Genomic DNA, 18900 nt, shown 5'->3' with positions numbered 1-18900 from the left:
ATTTATTTGTGCATAATTTATAACGTTACAAAATTGAAAAAAATATGTGTAATTAAGTGACATTATTTGTATATAATTAACACAACAAATTTTTTAAAAAAATTAATATTATTGAAATCAAAACAAAAGTAGATATCAATCAAAGATCATTCAGAAAGCATAATTATTTTAAAATTTTTAAAAGGACATAATTTCATAATTGTTTCTTTTGATATCGACTTTCGATGTTGTGTTCTGATATGGTAATTATTATAAAGGATTTTGAAGAACACTTATCGTAAAAATAATATCTAAAATTTTCTGTCCCCCAATTATTGTTGCAAACTCATTTAAAAGATACAAATTAATAAAAACAGTTTGTTTAACGTAAATAAAACTAAAAATTCAAACTCGAAGTAATAAATATAATAACTGTAACAGAAGAAAGGAAGAGCGATAAACAAAACCCGTGCCTTCCTTCTTTTTATATAGCTTAAACCGTTTTCACAAGCATGCGCAGAGGAAGGCAAATGAAGATTTTTATATCAAAATTTTAAAAAAACTGCTATAGCACCATATTATTACATTTTTTAATTTAATGCCTTTCTTTCATTTACCTAGTTTGCAGGTTAACTTATTTGTTAGAAATATCTATTTCGTCTTTCATTTCTCGTGTACAAAATATACGAGAAAAAAATCGTAAAAAGTAATCTTAAAAATTCAACTTCGAGATTTTGGTGAATTTTTAATATTCAGATCACCCCGGGTCCATGAAAAATGTTTTTCAAAATATTTGTGTAGATCTGTGAAATAAATTATTATTTTAAAACCGCAAGGACCTATATGATAAAATTGGATACGAGTTTTTCTTGCTGACATCGGTCTATTTTATGGTCACAAATCTGATAATAGAATGTTTGTCTGTTTGTCTGCCTGTTTTCTTATGAATATAATAACTCAAATGTCCAAACAATTAGTTGAATGAAATTAATTATACAGGTTTTTCAAAATTCGGTACCAAAATTCGTGTTGAATTTCGTATATTACCCATCAAATTTTGGCCAGCTGATTATCTGAATTTTTGAGGAAATGTGAAAGGGTCAAAAAAGCAATGAAATAGGTAATGAAACTTGGTCCATGGTCTTGCTAGAAACGTTGTAGATATATATAAAATTTTAGGCTCAGTTAGTCGAAAGGAAAAACACTTAAAAATTATATTCAGCTGTCTTTACTGTATAGTGAAGTATCTATTATATTAACCAACGAGAAAGTCGCTGAGAGGAATACTCTCAGTAGTCATAAAATTAATAAAGTAGTTAAAATAACAAAAATGAACAAGTGAATTGAATTGCAGTTTGTACATTGTCCAGTTTTTCTATCTAACTTTTAGATACGCATAGTTAAGTAAAAACATTAGCCTTCTATTGCAACAGAAAAATTAATTATCGTAGAAATAAGACTTCAAGTTTATGCTTTTATTTTCCATCTTTTCTGTACACATAATCTTCACAATTGTACAGCTTCTTTATTCTCGTGATGTCGGCTTTGCTCAAATTCTTCCATCCAACCTCTTTCAAAGGTTTGTCGCTCTTTTTCGGGGACATAGTTTTCAGCTTGCCGTATTCCTTGGAGAAGGCGTATTCTCCGTAGAGCATGACAGAATCGTAATCGAAATCCGTCAACATCTGGTGCAGTTTAAGTGGAAGCTTGACGAACTCTGATTCCATACCTACAAAGAAATATCGAAAATAAGTGGAAAATAATACCGTAGATATTAGCTTCACAATAAGTTCGGAAAACTCATACAGGATAGGAGAGCGAATGTTTCCCAGAGCGACGCTAAGGAGACTGCATATAAAATTTCTTCCCTATTAGCACAAAATACTGAACAACATTGTAACGACATCTTTCCACCATTGGCCCACATTCAGAATATCGAAGAGCATCATGGAAATATCGTACAATATCTTGTGCTAATAAGGTTAGTTTTTATTATCATCTGACTTTTATAGCCTCCGTATTCTCTCTCTCTTGATTACCAAAAGGCAGATAACAGAGAAGAAAATTTTTTGTAAAAGTTTGAGCCTCTAGTTTGAAACTTCATAGCAAAATAATTTTCTAAGGCTAGATTCGTCTATTCTTATGTTTTTAAAAATAGCCATGCATTATAATAAAAATAATGTGTGCAAAACATGTATTTAATACTGTAGTAATGCGTGGGTTATAAATTATGTAAATAATGCTAATGAACTAATTTTTTTTTCTAACATGCACAAAAATGAATTATTTAACTCTTCAAAACAGTTATATATTCAACTGTCAGAATGCGTTTCCAGTAAATCTTCATAGAATTAAGACATTTCGATTTCATTTTTAGTTCTATGTTCATACTTATCTCGTTGTCTGGTAAACAACTAAATTGGGTAATTCTGAATCAAAAAATCTAATTTGCAAAGGATTTGGAATATTTTTTAGATTACGCATGTCATATAGAATACTTTACATATAGAATTCAGCCTATTAATCTAATGATTAAAATAAAGCCAAGTTGCAGAAAAACCACTTATGAATTCGTCAAACAAAAATGGATATAAACTAAAAAAAAACTAAACATGAAATCAAAACTTCTTATTTCTATGAAGGTTCATTGGAAATAGAAATTCTGATAGATTAGAAATAATTTAGACTAGATTTAAAAAAAAATTGAATTAAATAGAAATTCTGGCCTATCCTGAGGTTCACTGAAGGCATAAAATATATGCATAATATAATGAAGATTTGAAGATTGAATATATATTATTTCATATTTGAAGATTATAACTGTATAAAATCATCCTCAAAAATTGTAAAAAGCAGTAAAAGAAGGCAGAAGGGAAATGCTTAAAAGATTGATTTGAATTATCATGGATTCTTGCAGTCACTGCAGTGATTTTCTTGCAACTTGCAATTGATACAATCATTCCATACTGTATACCCAAAAATTTACTTCGATACTTCTAATGCAAACCTAAGAATAAAGGCAGAAGAGTCTCCCGATTAGAAAAAATATTTATGTTTATGTACAATCAATTTTATTATTATACTTAATATGTCATATCTCATATTAAGTCATGATATTAAGTCATTAATATGTCATCATATTGTCAGTGTTTTTTTATCATTTTTTATTACTATGGAAGAAGCTAATAGAAGAATGAGCTGTTTAATGACTTAACCAATTTTTAAATGTTTGGATTAATTTCTTCAGAAATTAAAAAAATGCTAATTGCAAATGGACGCTGTTAGCGAAATCCAAGAAGTTTCTCATAGATTCTTAGCAAGAAAGCAAATTTGTAAAAGATTGTCTACATTAAAATAAAAACTCAATCTAAAAACCCAAATTTTTTCTCTAATATTGGCATTATATTTTTTCAAGGAAAAAGTGTTAAATATTTTAATTTTACCTTTTGTATTTAAAAACTCTTACTGTACTTGATTGTTTCATATTTGAAAAGATCCAATTTTATAGATGATTTTTAATTATCTATTTCCAAATAAGTTAGAATTTTCAAATTTTGCATGCTTGTGTGGTCTTGATCGTAACGCACTATTTTAATAATGCCTTAACTTAATAGTGGATTAATTTAATTAATTTTTTATTCTATATTAATTGAATGTATAATATATAGATGACACAATCTAGTTTTAAAACTAAAAAAAGATCTATTATAAGATTTCAGTTTTAATAAAAATAACTTAAAAACTACTTTTTAATATGTTAATAAAAGTGTATTTAATTTTTTTTATTAAATTACTAATTTTTTTTCTTTCAACGTTCACATTTTTCCTTGGTATTCATCATAATAAATGGGCAGATGATTTTCTTTCTAGGGAAAAAAATAATTTACTCATTTATCAAACAAATTCTGTTTTGAAACTTGATTATATTTTACATGCAAGTATGAAATCTCACCTGCTTTAATATTGTCCCAGTAGATGTTGAGCCAATCGTCTCTGTCATCCCTGTTTTGTTCGTGAAAAAAGCCGATAGCATGCCCTAATTCATGTAACACTGTACCCATGTAATTGCAGCCGATGCCTATGGAGACAGGTTGAGCTCCTCCAATCTTACCAACGTAAGAGTAACACCTTGGGAAATAAGAATTACAATTTTTAAAAAGTGGAACTATCACAAGCAAACTTCAGGATATTATTTATTAAACTTGATGGATACATACTTGAATTATTGATACTTGTTTATTAAGTTAGGTATCGCATGTACAAATCCGTCTGGCAATTTTAACCCGTAACTGGAGACATAAATCTCCTCACGTGGCCAGAGACATGGAATCAAAATGACTCCATTGATTTTTTTTCTTTTTATCTTTTGTAAACAACACTGGAATTTATTTTGGAAACACAATACATTCTGGAAATAATGCATTTACCAAAAATATTTAAAATATTAATATTAAAAATGTTTAATGTTATAATATTAAATATTGGAAAGATGTTATAAGAAAAACCTGAATAAGGTTTTAATGACTATTTAATTCGTTTAGATATTACGGAATGACACTAATGTTAATAATTGCTAGAATTTAACAAATAAAATTAAGAATACCGTATTTTATAGATATTTGTTTATTTTTTTTTTTTTTGAATTATACAAATTAAGAGCAATTTTAGAGATATAAAATCGATGACTCCATAAATAACAATAAAAACTTAAAAAAAAATAACTCGGTTATATGTCTGTATTCATATCAGATATTTGCCAACATACTGCTGAAAGAACAACTTTAAGGTACTGAGATGATTGTAGTACAAAATACCTCTTAATAATCAGAGCTAATGAACAACGAGGAGTCACTTTGACTTCCATCTTCAGTTACGGGTAAAAAATGCTGAAAGCAAATTCTGAATAATAATAATAATAATTGGAGCAGTGAAGTTTTTTAATTCATGGATAATTGGCATGGCTAGTAAAATTTTGTTTTACATTTCATTTTCATTTCCCAAAATTTAATAAACTGAGTTAGGTCTGTCCTGAATAGGAATTAAAAATTTTAGTCAGTAATCATGTCATCCAATCTCCAAATTTGTTTCTTTGGATTTTTCGACTAATGTAAAAGATAGTACCCTTCAAGCGTTTTGCATTAATTTATTAATATTTTTAAGGATTTAAAACGTCATATTACAGCCTCTTTTCAGTCTATATTTCTCAGGTGCTTTATGAAATCGAGCTATAGCGTTAAATAGCTATTGCGAGTACCGGTTGAACACACTATATTTACCGAAAGGTCTCGCATCGAGGATAACTAACTTCTCTAACTCTATTATAGTAACTACATTGTGTTTCTGTGTTTTACATAATTTTGTATTGTGTCCAAGGCTTTTTGAGCACCTTGAACATCATAATACAATATGTCACTGATTAAAAAAGATATCCATTCGAGCATAAAATTAGCCCTAATATCCAAACCATTGTCAATAAGCTCTCATTTATCTGGTAATGATGTGTTTAGGAACTAAACACTAAAGCAATACATGAAAGAGCATATTAGACTGAAGCGGACTTTTAAAAGCAAAAACTTTTCCTTTATGTCTTTTTAACATTGATGCTTTGCATCCAGACATTTGATTAAATAAATTTAAAGCAAATCTTCTGAACGAAGATTTCAAAAGAACTAGTCGTTAATGTTTTTAGTTTCAAAGAAATTTGTAAGATATTTTTTCATAAGATTATAAGCTCTGAACTTTTTTGGAAAAACATATTAAAACTTTCTTAAATTTTTAATTAATTTAAAATCTAATCAAATTTTTGAAAAACTAGATAGGGAACTGTCGTCACTTAACTATTCTAGAAGTAATTATGAATCCAATTTGGCAATTTCAGATAGAAATATCTGCCCGACAGAATGCTTTGAACGATTTTTGCAGCGTGAAAGACACACGATGCATCAAAAATTTATAGGTAATATGCCAGCTTATAAACATCATCAAGTTAGTTAATTAATATTGTTTTTCGAAATTTATCCCTAAAGTGGAAAAGAAGTGTGTTCTTCTCTCTGAACTGATTTGATATGAATCCATTCAAACACTCAATGACCCACTCACACTATATCAGTGGTATCAAAGTAATTGCCACTCGACCATTACTTTTATACCACTTTATAGTGCACAAGAGCATCAGCATTAAGATTTTATCCACATATATTAAGAAATACTTGATACTTCCTTATAGAGAAGATACTTTAAAAATTGGTCAATTTTTATTGGGCGAACTTTAACTCTTTGAAGGGTGATAGGATTGCATCTATCTCAATTTTTTAAAGATTTTTTGGGAAAAAACAAAATTTACATTGAGATTGTTTTTATTTGTAGAGAAACAAAATAATTTTTCTGAGAAAAGATTTGTCACAATGGAAATCTTTAAGATTCCATGAATATATGCAAAATAAATTCACCCATTAAAAATGCAATTTCCTTGTCAATTATTGAACTCATCATCCTTTAAAAAGCTTTAACCAGTGGAATGCAGTTCTTGAATTTAAGGATCAGATGCTTTCAGTTTTGATTGAATGTTATTTTTAATTAAATAAATTTCATATAAGTTTTTAAGGTTGATAGTCGGAAATATTGTTATTAGTATCACAGATATACATTTTTTCACAGATATCTATCACAAACACTCTCAAGTATGACATTCTTTTACAGCATTTTAATAGAAACCACCCTCTTTGAAATAACCAGACCGAAATTGGTCATCGCATTCAATAAAAAAAAATCTTTCTATCTTCCTGGGATTTTTAGCAGGAAAAAAACAGAAATTCTTTGTCAGTAGGAGTCGTGTTTATTATTCCATTCCAACAAAGAAACAAGAGCTAAAATCCATTAGTGGACGCTAACCTCAGCGGAAAGCATCACTAAAAAAATTTCCATCCCAGTTGTAAATTATCCCCTCAAAAAAAGTGGCATGGACTTCCTATTGAATATATACACAATCATTGTATACATAATAGAGTGTGCCTTGGGAACATCGGATAAATTTTCAAAAAAAAGCAAGGAATGGGAAACTGAAAGGAATAGTTCGAGAAATTGCAATGCAGTTTATTAAAAAAAAGAAAAATTATGAATAACTTGGTTTATACGAGCTGTGAATTCGCAGGAAATAGAAATATATTTCAACAGATCCGTTCAAAATAAATTGAAATGTGATATTTTTTGCAAAAGCGTCTGCACTTTTGAAGGATTAATTTTTTCTTCTGAAATACTTTTATTCTAATGTGTTGTAAATTATTTTTATTCTACAGGCATTCATTTTAAAATACTAGTTAATAACAAGTTATGGTAACAATTTGTGATAAATCCATTAAAAACTAATATAAAAGCTTATCTAAATTAATAATGTTCAATCAAAACTGAAAGCATCTGATCTTCAAATTCAAGAACTGAATTCTACTGGCTAAAACCTTTCAAAGGATGGTGGGGACATCCCATATTTGGTTTATTCTACTTTTTCCAATCCCAATAATGGACAATGAAATTCTATTTTTAATGAATGGATTTATTTTGCATATATTCATGGAATCTTAAAGATTTCCATTGTGGCAAATCTTTACTCAGAAAAATCATTTTCTTGCTCTGCAAATAAAAAAAGAATTTCAGCAATTGAAAAGACATTAATTCAAAATTGCTTCTTTAAGGTATTCTAATTTATTTTAAATGGTACTGAAGATTTTTTTTAAATATAAGACGTGCTCAAAAAAATTTTTCTTTTGTAATATGATAAAAATAAGTATTTAAAAAATCTTTAAAAATTGAGATAGAGGCTATCCCGCCTCTCCTTAAACGATTAAGATTTATTCAGTCAAAGTGTTTATCGAAATGAGGCTATTTATAATACCTTTTTTGTATGTAATATTTGGCGTTGGGAGCAATCCTATTGAATGTCGTCTATTTGCAACCATGCTGAGCAAATAATTAAATATCGGATTATGTTAAAATATCGAATTTATGTATGAGTCAGTTTTGTAAAATGGGACAAAAGTTGATATGTAACTACGCATAGGCAAGGCAACAATGTCAATGATACTTAAATTTCCGTGTAATTTAACTTTAAGCAAATAATATAATTTAGCGCAAACTGAATTTGTTATGCCAATATCTAAAAAAAATTCTATCTACAAATGGCGTATTCACTGCTGCTCAGTCGTTATTAGTATGATATTTCCTTTTAAACTCAAATTTCAAAACAAGTAATGTACTTTATTGTAAAGTGAATATGCTGTGTCAGAAGCTGATGGAAAAGAGATATCTTAAAAGTGAAGTCCACTGATACTTTATACATTAACTTAAGTTTTACATTAGTTGAAAAAAATGGAATGTTGATTGTTGAAATAATATATAAATTAATACATTTCCCTAAATTGTAAATAACCTTCTTTTTTTCAGCAATGTCGAAATAAAGAGTCAGTTATTACAAAAAATTTCGTTTGCCGTATCAATGTTTTACAGGAATTACATTAGACAATCATAGTCTTGAATTACATTATACTGTTACTACGAATCACACCAAGATATACCTCAGATATGGTTATGTCATACAACTAAACAAATTCTTGTTCTTCTTGTAAGAAAAGAAATGGTGGGAGGTCGAGTTACTTCCCCACCGATGGCGGAATGTACTTTTTAAGTAAGGCGTGGATCATGGGTCACGCTGGGATGGCACTTATTTTGAATTCACTACATATTAATTCTCATAGAATTCCAATAATTCACAATACCCAATAAAATTCGGTAGGTCGGGGGTGGCACAATATTATAACAATATATAAACAGCAATTCGCTTCGTTGCGAAAGTATTTTGACATATTCAAAAGATCGTATCTAAATAAAGATTAAAAATTAAATAGTTATATTAATGGAAATATACGAAAATACTTACCCTTGTCCTCTAAATATTCTGATATAATCCGTTTCGTTGGTTCTTTTCACAAATCGGATGCACGTATCTTTTCGGTACAGATAATAAGCACCGAGAAACTGGCTCTCATAAGAAGCTGTGAAAAATTTTGAAAATTTTTTATCTCAAACTATCTACGAACTTTTTGTACATGTCAGGGGTATTATTATTTCGTTACAGGATATCATATCTAATCGGGAATAATTTCTAAGTCATTAGAGGTATTCATATATTTTCACTAAGAAAATTACTTTAAAAACCATAAAAAGCTATATTTTATGTTGTTTGAAATAATAAATTATAAACTGAAATAAAATCCCGAAACTAAAATTTAATATAATTCTCGGTGTTATTAGCTATAATTTTTTAACGTTTTTTACTTACTATTATTTTAAACAAAAAGCAGCATTTTCATAAAAAAAATCGATTTATAAAAGCAGATCTCATAGAATCAAAACTATTTAAGTGATGAATATTTCTCGAATATTTGTAATTTAAATCAATAACTGAGTTACATCGAAAAAATTGCATGTGCACTACTTCGGTTTTATGCGATAATATGCTCTATGCTATTCATATTCGAAAACTAATTTCCTTTACTTCCTGAATGTTTTCTCTATTTATTATTAAGTCATTCACAAAGTTTTACACCTTTCAGGTGAACGATTATGTTTCTAGAAGCTATGGAAAGAGAAATTTTAAGTATTGTAAACAACTAATTCTATATCTTGAATGAAATAATTAAAAAGGCCCTATATTAGAGCTTTTAATATAATATAAAATGAAAGTGATAAGTTAACTTAGAGTATAGATATTTGTAAAGCTGTAAAAATGAGTAAAACACAATTTTAATAAAAAAAAAACCAAGTTTTAAAATTTATATTGCCTTAATAATAAACCTACGAATTTATATTAAAGGCAATAAATTATTAACAAACAGTGATAGATGAATTATTGATTAAAAGATATATTATTTAGGATCAATGCTTTCAAAATGAGATATTAATTATTTCGAAAAAAATAAATACTTTCTTGGACTTAAAAAAGTTTCTAAGGGGCACTTTTAAGGAAAATCTCAAATAAAAATGGGATTAATGATTAAACTGGGAAAAAGATAAGTAAACAATAAAAATAATGTGATTTTTAAGAATATTTTTTGTTGCAAAACTATTCATTATTTGAAATAAGATCTCTAAATGTTATTTTTCTTTTTCCAGAAAAAAGGGTTTTGACTTCAGATGCCAATTAAAAAAGGATTAACTTTTAAAATTCAGACTTACACAATGCAGGATCTAAAGTGTATGGCACGATTCCTCCAGGCCATATCATCCTTTTATCGATGATGGCATTGCGATCCTTAAATGTTAAAAAAAGTCGTTAATATTTGATTCATAGTTCATTCACTTCAGGTTGAGTGAAATGTTTTCTGCCAAATTTTTTCCTTTACTTTTAAATGATAAATACATACGGCGTGTCGAGACGAGATTCAACTCATTTATTACTTCCGCATTTGAACTGGGAATTGCGCCATCGAGATACAAATGAAGATGCGAATATATATAGAAATCCGAAGGGGGCTTATCTGGATATTGCATCAACCTCACATTCTAGCTTGTAAAGTACCCCGTGAATTATTTTGATGCATGATATTATACTTTCTTCGATACATTGGGATCATCCCGTTGACCTGTCAACGCTCTCGAAAATGCACCAATCCTCAAGTAATTCGCCAAAGGATACTTTCGCGAAGCTACCTTTTAGCGATAATATCTGGTTTGGCGAAAATGGTTGACGGGATAATCCCAAAGTATCCTTTCTTCTTATATCATTTTTACATTTTTTGCGAATAACATTATTAACTTTGATTAGCAACTTGCTGCATATTGCCCTGTCCGCTTTTTGTATATTGCCGCATTGAAAAAAGGCAGTTGATTCTCCATGGAAGAATGGTTATCACACTGGTATCATAATCAAGAGATCGCGAGTTCGAATCCCTCTAACGACAATGCAATTCACAGTTTGTGTAAATATTTAATTCCTTGATTTATGTTTCCCTTTATTTTATGTCCCAGAAGATTCTGGACATTTCTTTAGTTTGCCAGACAAGTGTTCTGGACTTTTCTTACTGTCTCCAGAAAAGTATTCTGGAACTTTCCCTGCTAATATAAAAGCAGAAGATATGTCAGTCACTGTGTTCTCAGTTGAGTTAATAAATGAGTTTAGCTCTACTTCTTGTGTGTGTCATTGAGTTCCACACTAAAGTACCTACGTGACAATATTAATCCGCGATAATATCGATAGATTCTGAGGAGAACCTTCTTGTTAGTTTGGGCTCGTCTTCAACTGATTCCCCAAGTGTTTCCTTTACGGCTTTTACTGTTCAAATACATCCATTTTCATCTCAAATTGCAATTCCATTCCAGAATTTTTTCATTTTGTCTCTGAGAAGAGCAAAACAGGCACCCCATTCCCATGCGTTTGCCTTCAGCAATCAATTCGTGGTGCACCAAGTGATTGAAATTGAATCTTAGATTTATGATTTTCAAAGCAGCATTGTTGTTTTTTAGCAAACATCAAGTTCTAAAGCAATAATTCGTGTTGAAGCCTTTCTGTCTTTATCAATGATTTGCTTTAATTCCTCACAATCAACTTTAATAAAGAACTCGTTTCATATTCAGTGCTCGAAATTTCTAGCTTTAAACTTCCGAAACAAAATTTTGATTGAATCATAATAAACAGAACTGGTGTTTAACTTCAGCAGTACTCCTATATTGTATAATATTGCATGATATTAAACAATATTCGCAATATTATATAATGCTATTAAATATTGAATAATATAATATTACACAATATTATGCAGCATTACTGTGCTATTTAGGAAGCTTTAACTCATTTTTGTGAAATTCGGTCGCACTGAATTTGTTATGGAATTCATTGTTAATGAACATTCTGATGAGCTGACGTGATGGCTCCATTTTAAACACTCATTTTGCGCACAAGATTATAAATTCTTAACAAATAAATTATACAGTCGTGTAATTTCAATTTTCATCTTCCGAATGCAAAATTTCCTTTATGGAAAATCTAACAATCACAGCTGTTGAAGCGAAGATATCTCCCTCTAGGGGAAAGCTTTTTACTCAATCCGATATGCAATATAGCATTGGAAATTTAAAAAAAAAATGTCGTAAATGGCAAATTAAGACAACAATGATCCTACCAAAATGTATTAAGTACATATTTTCAATCTGGAAATGCTAAACACATCTAAGTGATTAGAAAAACTCATATTCGACACTAAATACAAATACGGGTTTACAGTTTTCACTTCTAGGGGGCATAGAGTCCCATTTATGCCCCTATAAAACTATGGCAAAGCGGCATAAGTGGGATATACAGGTATGTAATCTAGAGAACGTAGTTAATATCATATATGTCAGCAGGACAGAATACAGTGAGAATCGTCATCTTGGAAACATAGCCAAAATTTTAATGAAGTTACTTTTCTGTTTTTCTGTAAAATTTACAAGTATGATTCGTTTTTCATTTCCAGTCGTCTAATAAAAATTCCTTAATATTCAGTTCTAAAATTTATTAATATTCAAACAACCATATAAAATTAATGAATGTTAATATAATCGATTACTACTTCCTAAATCATGTAAAAATGCGTATTTTGTGCAGCATCTGCTCTTATTTATTTTTAAATTTAAGATATAATTTTCGAAATAATATTACCAATGATTTCTTTGTGGGTTTCAATATAAAATATTTTCAACTTTCACAAATAAAAATATTCGTTTACAATTTTGTAAAAAAAAAACAAAAAAACAAAAAAAAAACCTGCAGTATAGAAAATAAAAAATGTTTTGAGATCAGAGCCTTTTAGATATCGATATTTTTTAAAAGAGTAATAAATAAAATAATCTCTGGCCATTTCAGAATTTACCATTTTAGCGACCTCCTGTTTTCCCATAATATAAGTAATATTAATTTAGTAATGTCAACTAAATTTTATTAATTACATCTTAGCACATCAAGTTCCAAATTAAATTAAATATATAGATGTAGTTCTATGTTACATTAAATATAAAGCATTCTGATTGGCTCTGCATGCATTCAAAATGGAAAAATGCATTCGCAAATGAAGCTGGAGAAATCGGTCTCGGTGTTGAGACTGAGGAATGTATCAATGCTTTATTCTGCAATATCTTTAGAGAATGAAGGCAGAAGAGGGCAGATGACTAATGATAAAATATCTAATCCTCATGAGTTTATAATAAAACTTGTCGAAATGAGACTAATGTTTCGGACTAGGAGATTCAAATATGTTTTTTTCCTCATAAAGAATGTATAGTAAAATTTTATTTTTACGATTTTTTTTTCTTGAAAATGAGGGGGGGAAAAAGAGACACTGATGACTTTTTTAGGGGCCATGAGCTTTCATAAGAAATAAAAATTGAAGAAAATTAATTAAACTTTAGGGATGGGAGGAAGGACTTTGATTTTACTAAATATTTTAGAATTTAAGATGAGATTGTCACTGCCCTATCGCTTAAATACTATGCTAAACTAACTAACTACTTTATTTTTTCGTGTACGAAGTACGAAAAGCACAAGTTTTTAATTGTCAAAATATTTGGTCTTGAGATATTGATGAATCATAACTGTTTATATTATTTTCAATTCTAATAAATAACTTTGAACCCTCTGTCTGCCCATTTGTACATGAGCTCTTAACTCAACTACAGAAAGAATAAAATTTGATTTTTGGTCGTTACACAAATATTGTAAATTGTCACGAATTTTAAATACAAGTTTTTGTAGGAATGTCTTTCAATCTGCCTGTTGTTGTATATGAGAACTTAAAAAAAATTTTACGAGTTAGGTATTTAAAATTTGACTCATGATTTCATCATCTAAATTGCAAATCTGCATCAATTTTAGGGTCAAATCCATTGAAGTGTAGATTAGATCTCTAAGTGCGTAGGTCCATTATACTCTTAAACGGTACTAGTAACTCGAGTAAAATTTGATATCCTATTTTGAATTCCAAATTGGGGAATCGTATATCGATTTTGGACAAATTATGTTATTAGAAAGATGTTTCTTTCAAAATATATACTCGGTTATCTTCAAAATATGTCTCGCTTTTCCCAGATTTATGAAACAAAAAGGCTGATACTATTTTGATTCAATTACAAGTAGGACATAAAGATTTACTCGGGGTCACTTACTAATTGTAAAAGAAGCAACAGTATGCCTGCAGTGCAACTGTTCAAACATGTGCAGTGCAAACATGTCTGTGCTACATATGCTTTGAGAATATCCGAAACTTAATTTGCAACGTTTGCATTAAAAAAAAAATATTTCAGTTTTATAATCTGCAATGCATGGAAAAATTCAGCATGTTTATCATTTTAAATTTTAAAAATCAATTCGTTTTTCATCCTTTAATATAGGCACTCTTGATATCGATTATTTTTATTTATTTGTAAGTCATTTTTTATCTTGACATTATTATTTACTATTTTGTCTGATATATTGTCAGATCAAAATATTGGCACAACTTGTACTTTAAAAAAACAGCTATCTTCATTTTTTATAAGGAACTAAATCCATAACGTTTTGTGATGGTAGAATAGAAAATAGTTGGGGTAGAACACACCAATTCAACACCCAATTTTCTTTAAACTCTCTGAATTTGATGATAAAATTCTCTGTGTTAAAAGCTGAATAGAGCATTAGTTTATCTTTTTTTATTCTTAACATCTTAACATCCATAGAATTTTACTATCAAGTTTTAATGTATCAGTCAGTCTTATCGCAATGATTTCTGATTACCGTTTATTTAAATTCAGTTATTTGATTAATTTTGCAAATAATTCAATCTTTTTCTACTTCTAAGATTATTTCTAACTTATTTCAGATTTTTTTAAAATTTATTTTATGAAATAATTTTTTTTTATTTTTTTCTAAATTTTAAATATTATTTATTTAGAAATATCTATAATTTTGTGAAAGCAATCACAAAAATTGATTAATTAGCGAATGACTCGCTAACTAAACCAATGCATTTACCTCTGGATCGTCCACTCCGAGGATGTCTCCTCCAAAAAGATCGGGATTCTGCAACGGAAGATCACGAAACTGTTCTGTCAATAAAATGCGCTTTGTTATTCACGAATTTCAACTTAATACTTAAAAAGATAGAATAAAATTCGTATCTCTAATTCTAAACATCATCATAAAATAACATCATTATCTTAAATATAATTATTTATTTTATCACTTCCGTTTCAATAATGTCATTTCTGCAGATTCATAGAATTATATCGAAATAATTTATGATATAAAATACTAACTAATAGGAACTATAACACTGAAACAAGTCTTAAAATTAAATATTTTTGAACTATAAAAATATTTTTTTGGGGGTGGGGGAATTATAGGTTATTCTGTGAAAGCAGTCTCATACTTATCCACAGAGGTTATTGAGCATTTCGAAAATAAATAGTAAAATCTATTATACTAGCAGCTTTATAAAATGTTTTGAAAACTTTTTTACGATTGAAAAAAGGACAAGTGATTGTAATAAAATGAATATTACTAAAAAAAGGTGTGTGTTTTTAAAGATATAAGCGAGATAGAAAAAAAAACAGCCAAATTTTTGAGGATGGTTCGATTTTTTTCTAACCTTGATTAAAAAGATTTTTATTAAATTTTTTATTAATAAAAATTTAAAAACCACTCCCAGTGAGTACTTACTACCAAAGAAGTACCTATGTGCCGAGTTTTCGATCCAATGGTCGATCTTGTACAGCGTTATGAATGATTTTTATGCTAAGCAATTTAAAATAATTTAGGCATCAAAACTTAATTATTCATCATACAATTTAAAAGCTATTAATGTGCTAAAATTCTTATCCTGTTCATCCATCTACTTTTCACAATTTTAAGCTCAAAAATTCAGAGATTTTACTATCATTATCTATATATATATATATATATATATATATATATATATTTATCTATAAAAACATAGAACAAAATTTTCATTTGCAAGAGAAATATTTCATCTATCAAATTGCGACTTAAAATGACAAAATGAAATGAATCATGCAAAATTATTAAATATAAATTTTGTAAGCTCATGTTTTTATAATTGAATTCATAATTCAACAGAATAATTACACAGTTTACATTAAATTATTCAGTTTAACATACTTAGTTTCTTTTCAGATAGGAAATCCAATGTAAACCTAATACCCGATCAGATTAGACTATCTCAAATAATTTAACGCTCATAAATATAAAGTATTTCTTTCAATCCCAATTTTTGCACGTGTAAGAGAATCTCCTTTTCTTTAAAATTTTTAGTGAATTTAGCTTCATTTTTTTACAAATTAGTATTTAATTAAATGCTTAAAAAATGCAATACGGTACAAAAACATTCCTAAACTAGCAATTGATAAATTCATTTTTCTTCCTTTTTTAAGGATTTATATAGTTCTAAAATATAATAACAGTTTAAATCATTTATTAGCTATAACCATGGCTTTATAACAAATAAAATTAAATGCTGCAGTAATTAGACGCTATGTGGTAATTGAAAATGATAAATCTGTCAAGAGATTATAATAATATATATATCTTCTTAAATTAAAAGCTAAACATTATTGTTTGTGAGTCAGAAAAAAATTTCTCGATTTTTTTATTTTTTATAAAACCCTTTTAATACTTAGAATTACATATAAACAATTTCTGTTTCGAATATTGGCTTCTAAAACGAGTTGATATCAATTGAAAAGATTTTGTCAATAATAATTTACTTATTTTAATTCCAGTCATAAATTAGTATAAAAGATATAGAAATAGCAACATTTATATTGAACATCATTTTCACATTTTTCAATAGATTTGATTTTTTTTCTAAGAGCTCAACAAAAAAAAATTAAATTGATTTGTCTCACCAATTTCGCCATAACATCTTCCTGACCATAAAAGGAAGAAACACAACGACCCGAACCAAAACATGATGTTAAATAACAGCAATCGGCAAGGAAGTCATATTTTTATAAAAAGATTAAAAATGTCACACATTTTTCCTTTCCCATGATTATTATTGACTTTCTGATTACTTGGCATTGGTCTGGATAAGAATAGTTTCAATAATATGAGCTTGTAACATTTAAGATATGTGGCCACGTTCAGGTTGAAAGTTTTAAAAATATTATAAATTACTTTTACTTTTAAATTTTGACATAAAACGGAGTGAAATAAAAACAGTTATGAAATAATAACCTTTTAAAACTAAATCTTTAAAACCTTTAAAACCAAATCTTTTTAAAAAATCAGTTTTTTTTTTTACTAAAAGAAAGTATAAAACAAAAACTTTTTTAGTTTAAAGGTTTATAAATGATTTATTCAAAATCTTGTAGATAAATATTATTATATAATAGCTGCTGTACTGAAGGCTCTACCTATGTATATTTGTTCTAAATATACAAGAAAAAGCAAAAAGTATAATTTTATGTCGTACAATTTTTTCAATTCTTGTATTGAATTCCTTAAAGTGTTTTAAAAATATGTGTTTGTTTGTTTTTTGATAAAAAGAAGATATAAAGCAAAAATTTTCTAATTTAGAAGTTTATAAATCATTTGCTCAAATTCTTGCAAATATTTATTATAATATATTAGCTGCTGTACTCAAGATTCCATCTGTGTTTATTTGTTCTAAATATATAAGAAAAGGCAAAATAAAAATAATTTTGCATCGTACAATTTTTGAATTCTTATTTCCAACCCCTTAAGAGTTTTATAACTCCGAACTTCAATTGCAATAATATAATTACACAAAAATTTTGAGAAATTGATTACAATTAGAGAAATAGCAATATAGAAAAAATTAATATAACGGAAATCTTTTTTTTTAATTTTAAAATCATATAATTTTTTTTTCAAAATTATCGCGGAAAAACTTAAAATCGTTTTACACACAATTTTCCTCTTTAGAGAGGTGTAAAAAAATTTTTTAACAGCGCTATTAGTGCTTTTAGTAGTTGCTAAAGAACGTGTGTGCTAATTTTTATTCAATACTGTCTAGGGCTATAGAAAAGCGCAAGATTCAAGTCACTTTTAATTTTATAACATATATTGTCTAAAACTGAATTTAAAAAAAATATGTTGTACTTTCTTTTAGCTTTTAAATGCTCAAGTTCATTGATAAATAACATTAAATTTTCGCGTTATAAAGAACAAACAAATCGAAAATATGTTTAATTAAGTTTATATTTGTTAGATTTTACAATAAAAAATTTACATTCTCTTTAATTTTTTTAAAACAAGTGCAAAATTCTTTAAACGAACAGATTGTTTAGTCTGACATTCAGAGGTTATATAATGTGAAATTATTATAGAAATTTAAGCAAAATTATGCATTGGGTTTTAATTATTTATTTTAATTTTTTTTATCTAAAAAACTCTGCCAAAGTCTAGAATTTGATAAAATAGGGCATAAAGATTCGAACACAATTAAAGCAAATATGCAAGTATATAAATCAATGCAAATTACAAAAAATGAATACGAGAATAAAACAAAAGATTTTTTTAAAAAGAAAAATACCCAAAGATTAAAAATATTGAACAAAAAGAATATCTGATATTTTCCTCAAAAATCAACTTTTCAACTTAATCACCATTCTTTCTATTACAGTTTTTCTTGGTGGAATCATTCATTCATTTTCATTCGACGTCTTTCGTTCTGTTTAACCCTTCAAAAAGCAATTAAAAGCTTCAATTCTTATTGCCGCCATATTTTTAATTGCTTAGTAAGAATCTAACAACCCTTGAGATTCTATTTACTCCCCCCTCCCTCATCATTGCAATGGCGATAAAGCAGGTGCTTTATATCCTGGTATTAATTGTCATGACTCAATGTCTTCTCGTTATCTGAACATGGTTTAAACATG

General features: G+C 27.9%; 1 protein-coding gene across 1 annotated transcript; it reads right to left on the bottom strand.

Annotated features, from left to right (window-relative positions):
- Positions 1-1420: 1420 nt before the first annotated feature.
- On the bottom strand, positions 1421-16975 carry LOC129980788 (astacin-like metalloprotease toxin 5). The gene is made up of 6 exons (XM_056091174.1): positions 16903-16975; positions 15011-15084; positions 10207-10282; positions 8909-9023; positions 3932-4107; positions 1421-1708 (listed from the first exon to the last, which is right to left on the bottom strand). Exons 1-6 carry the CDS (start codon positions 16964-16966, stop codon positions 1455-1457), a joined length of 759 nt encoding a protein of 252 aa, XP_055947149.1. The 5' UTR covers positions 16967-16975; the 3' UTR covers positions 1421-1454.
- Positions 16976-18900: the final 1925 nt, after the last annotated feature.

This window comes from Argiope bruennichi, chromosome 1 (assembly GCF_947563725.1).
Source record: "Argiope bruennichi chromosome 1, qqArgBrue1.1, whole genome shotgun sequence".
NCBI classification, from domain to species: Eukaryota; Metazoa; Arthropoda; class Arachnida; order Araneae; family Araneidae; genus Argiope; species Argiope bruennichi.
This window is presented reverse-complemented; position numbering and strand designations above follow the sequence as displayed.